A 2500-nucleotide genomic window follows, 5' to 3' on the forward strand; every position below is an offset into this window, starting at 1 on the left:
ATGCATGTGTATATTTGTGTATATATATGTTTGCGTTTCCATTTGTGCTTGTATGCATGCGTGTGTTTGTGCGTGCGTGTATTTATGTGTTTCCGTACCTCTAGCCTTTTTTTGTTGTTACTTATTGTTGTTCCTTTCGCTATTACTAACAATATCACTCATCTAACTACTACTGCCATACTCATTATTGTTATTGTACTATTGTATTCGTTATTATCTTTTTTATTGCAATTACCCCTTACGGTTACCAAGCGGATGCAAGTTAACTCTTGTGTTCTCTTCTGCTGCTGGATCGTTCAGTGCAAGTTGTCTCCGTGGCTGCTCGGTCTAAACGCGACGACGCTCATCACTCTCGGCTGGCTCACACCCTTTCGGCGATGGTGACGGCATCCGTGGCGGATTAGGGATGAGCTGTTTCTTTGATGATCTCTCTTTGTTTTCGTCCCAAGTGTCTCCCATGTGTCCCTTGGTTTAACCCTGCATCTCGTATTCGGGCTTACTTCTTTCTCCCTGGTTTAGTTTGGTTTGTCGGTGGTGGTGGTCACGTGGTGGCTTTGCTGCAGAACGAAACGAGAAGTCCTTGGTACTATCTGGTTACATCGTCTAGTAAGAGAAACGAAGGGTTAAACACAAGCATTACTGCACACTGAAATGCTTATGCAGATAAAATTACGATGTGTCGAGTCTTTGCCCAAGTTAACAGAGAAGACCTCGAGCAGGCCGCGATCTAACTACGCCTCCTCCCTCCGCTCGTCGTTGTTTATGCTGCGTTTATTTCTGGTTAGTTAAAGATCGTTTTGCCACGCCTTTCTTTCTGTAATGATACATACACATACACACACACACAGGTGGTGGACTTATCCTCTCTCTCTTGTATGAGACTCTTGAAGTGAATACTTAAAGTTGTCGCTGATTCAAAGCTTTATTTGCACGGGAGTGTGGTAGGTGGGATACAGAGGACAGGCAAGGCAAGGGCGCCCAGGGAAGAGCGGGCGACCTGCCCGGCCCGCTGTGGCGAGCGGTCTGTCTGAACTGCTCAGACATTTCTATGAACAAACTTCGTTTTGGAACATTTCATAATGGAAAACATGAAAGAATTTGAATGAACATAAAAGTCCGATACATATAGTCACATGGTGATTTCGTAGTGAAGAAACAAAGGTACCTTATATACAGTTGTATGTAAGAAGAGTAATGGTGTTTACAAGACTAAAAAGCTTCATGATAAGGAGACAAAAATGCTCAATATTCACAAAACATAAAGGCATTTGAATATCGACCAAATAGCGATAACATACTTGGTGATTCAGAATAAGCATTTTCTAACGAACATTTTGAGTATAAACAAGACATAGTTATACACATAGACAACAGAATAATAGCATGGAAATTGTTCACGAGCAATAAGGGTTGAATTAGCGTGTTCTAAGGTCACTTTGTCATCATAATAGTCGGCTGAGGACAGTGGAATTACTGTGAGATAAGGAACACATGGCTTTTCTGGTATGTGAGACGAAAGAGATCACGAGAACAGGTCACTAGACTTTCATTACTGAACCACCCTTTGGCACAACCCTTCTTCCCATTGCACTCAAGGTCATCTTCGAGGTCGAAGTGTCATCAACTTGGCACCTAAATCATCCTGGCCACGGCAGACATGACTTTATAGGTGCTGATAGGCGCGATTAGCTGTGAGCCTTGTACGTGTTCCATGCTGTTGTACTCGAGGATTAGGAACAGAGCAGTAGAGATTGAAACTGTTACTGTTATATTGTTATTATGTATTATCAGTATCATCAGTATGTATTGTCAGTATCATTGTTACTGCTGTTCTTGTCTTTGTTGTTGCTCTGAGGGTAAAACCAACTTCTTTCTGATTAACAGCAAATCGCCATCACCACCACTATCATGGTCTTATTGTTATATTTTTATTTGCTCTGATATGAATCATTATAATCGTTATTATCATTAATAAACCATGGTTGTTTCTTGAAAGTAACTTGCGTAGTACTAAAGCTATATTAAAGAGATGAGGGAAACTGAGGAGTGAAAGAATAAATGAACACAGAGGTATATTTAGTGAAAATAGAAAATACACGGCCTTTACATATACATATCACCTCGATCCAACGATTAATTCCAAGTTCAATTACAGAAAGAAGAATAAAAACAAACCCATAAAAAGCGAGTGAAAAAACACATACGGAAGAGACTCAGTACTACGTTAAAGATCATCCTTAGAGAATAATAACTTTGCAAATCGGAAACCTCTCAAGATGTCTGACGAAGTAGACGTGGAAGCTCCCAGTGAGAAAAGGGAGCTAAGGGAACACGACGAGAGACACTGCCGATGCTACAAGTCCAAGGGGTCTCTCCCGCCCCTCACGCCCGTCGACGACATTGAGAAGCCGAGTCTACAGAAGTCAACGTATTACAGCCGCGTTACCAATAAGGTAGGTCTGTGCTGGTATTTCTTCTGTGAATTTCGGGTTACTGTTTG

At 41.5% G+C, this 2500-nt stretch overlaps 1 protein-coding gene across 9 annotated transcripts in view; it reads left to right on the forward strand.

Annotated features, from left to right (window-relative positions):
* Positions 1-2500, forward strand: part of LOC125045862 (calpain-B-like) — a 31176-nt gene that overhangs the window by 13119 nt on the left and 15557 nt on the right. For 8 of the 9 annotated variants that reach the window (XM_047643419.1, XM_047643421.1, XM_047643417.1 and 5 more), the window contains exon 2: positions 2156-2453. In XM_047643419.1, coding sequence (XP_047499375.1) covers positions 2277-2453 — 177 coding nt within the window. In that variant the 5' untranslated portion in view covers positions 2156-2276. Of the gene's footprint in view, positions 1-760; positions 781-2155; positions 2454-2500 lie in introns of those variants that run through there. The other variant, XM_047643420.1, reaches the window with a different exon arrangement.

The sequence above is a fragment of the Penaeus chinensis genome, chromosome 38, assembly GCF_019202785.1.
Source record: "Penaeus chinensis breed Huanghai No. 1 chromosome 38, ASM1920278v2, whole genome shotgun sequence".
Classification (NCBI taxonomy): domain Eukaryota; kingdom Metazoa; phylum Arthropoda; class Malacostraca; order Decapoda; family Penaeidae; genus Penaeus; species Penaeus chinensis.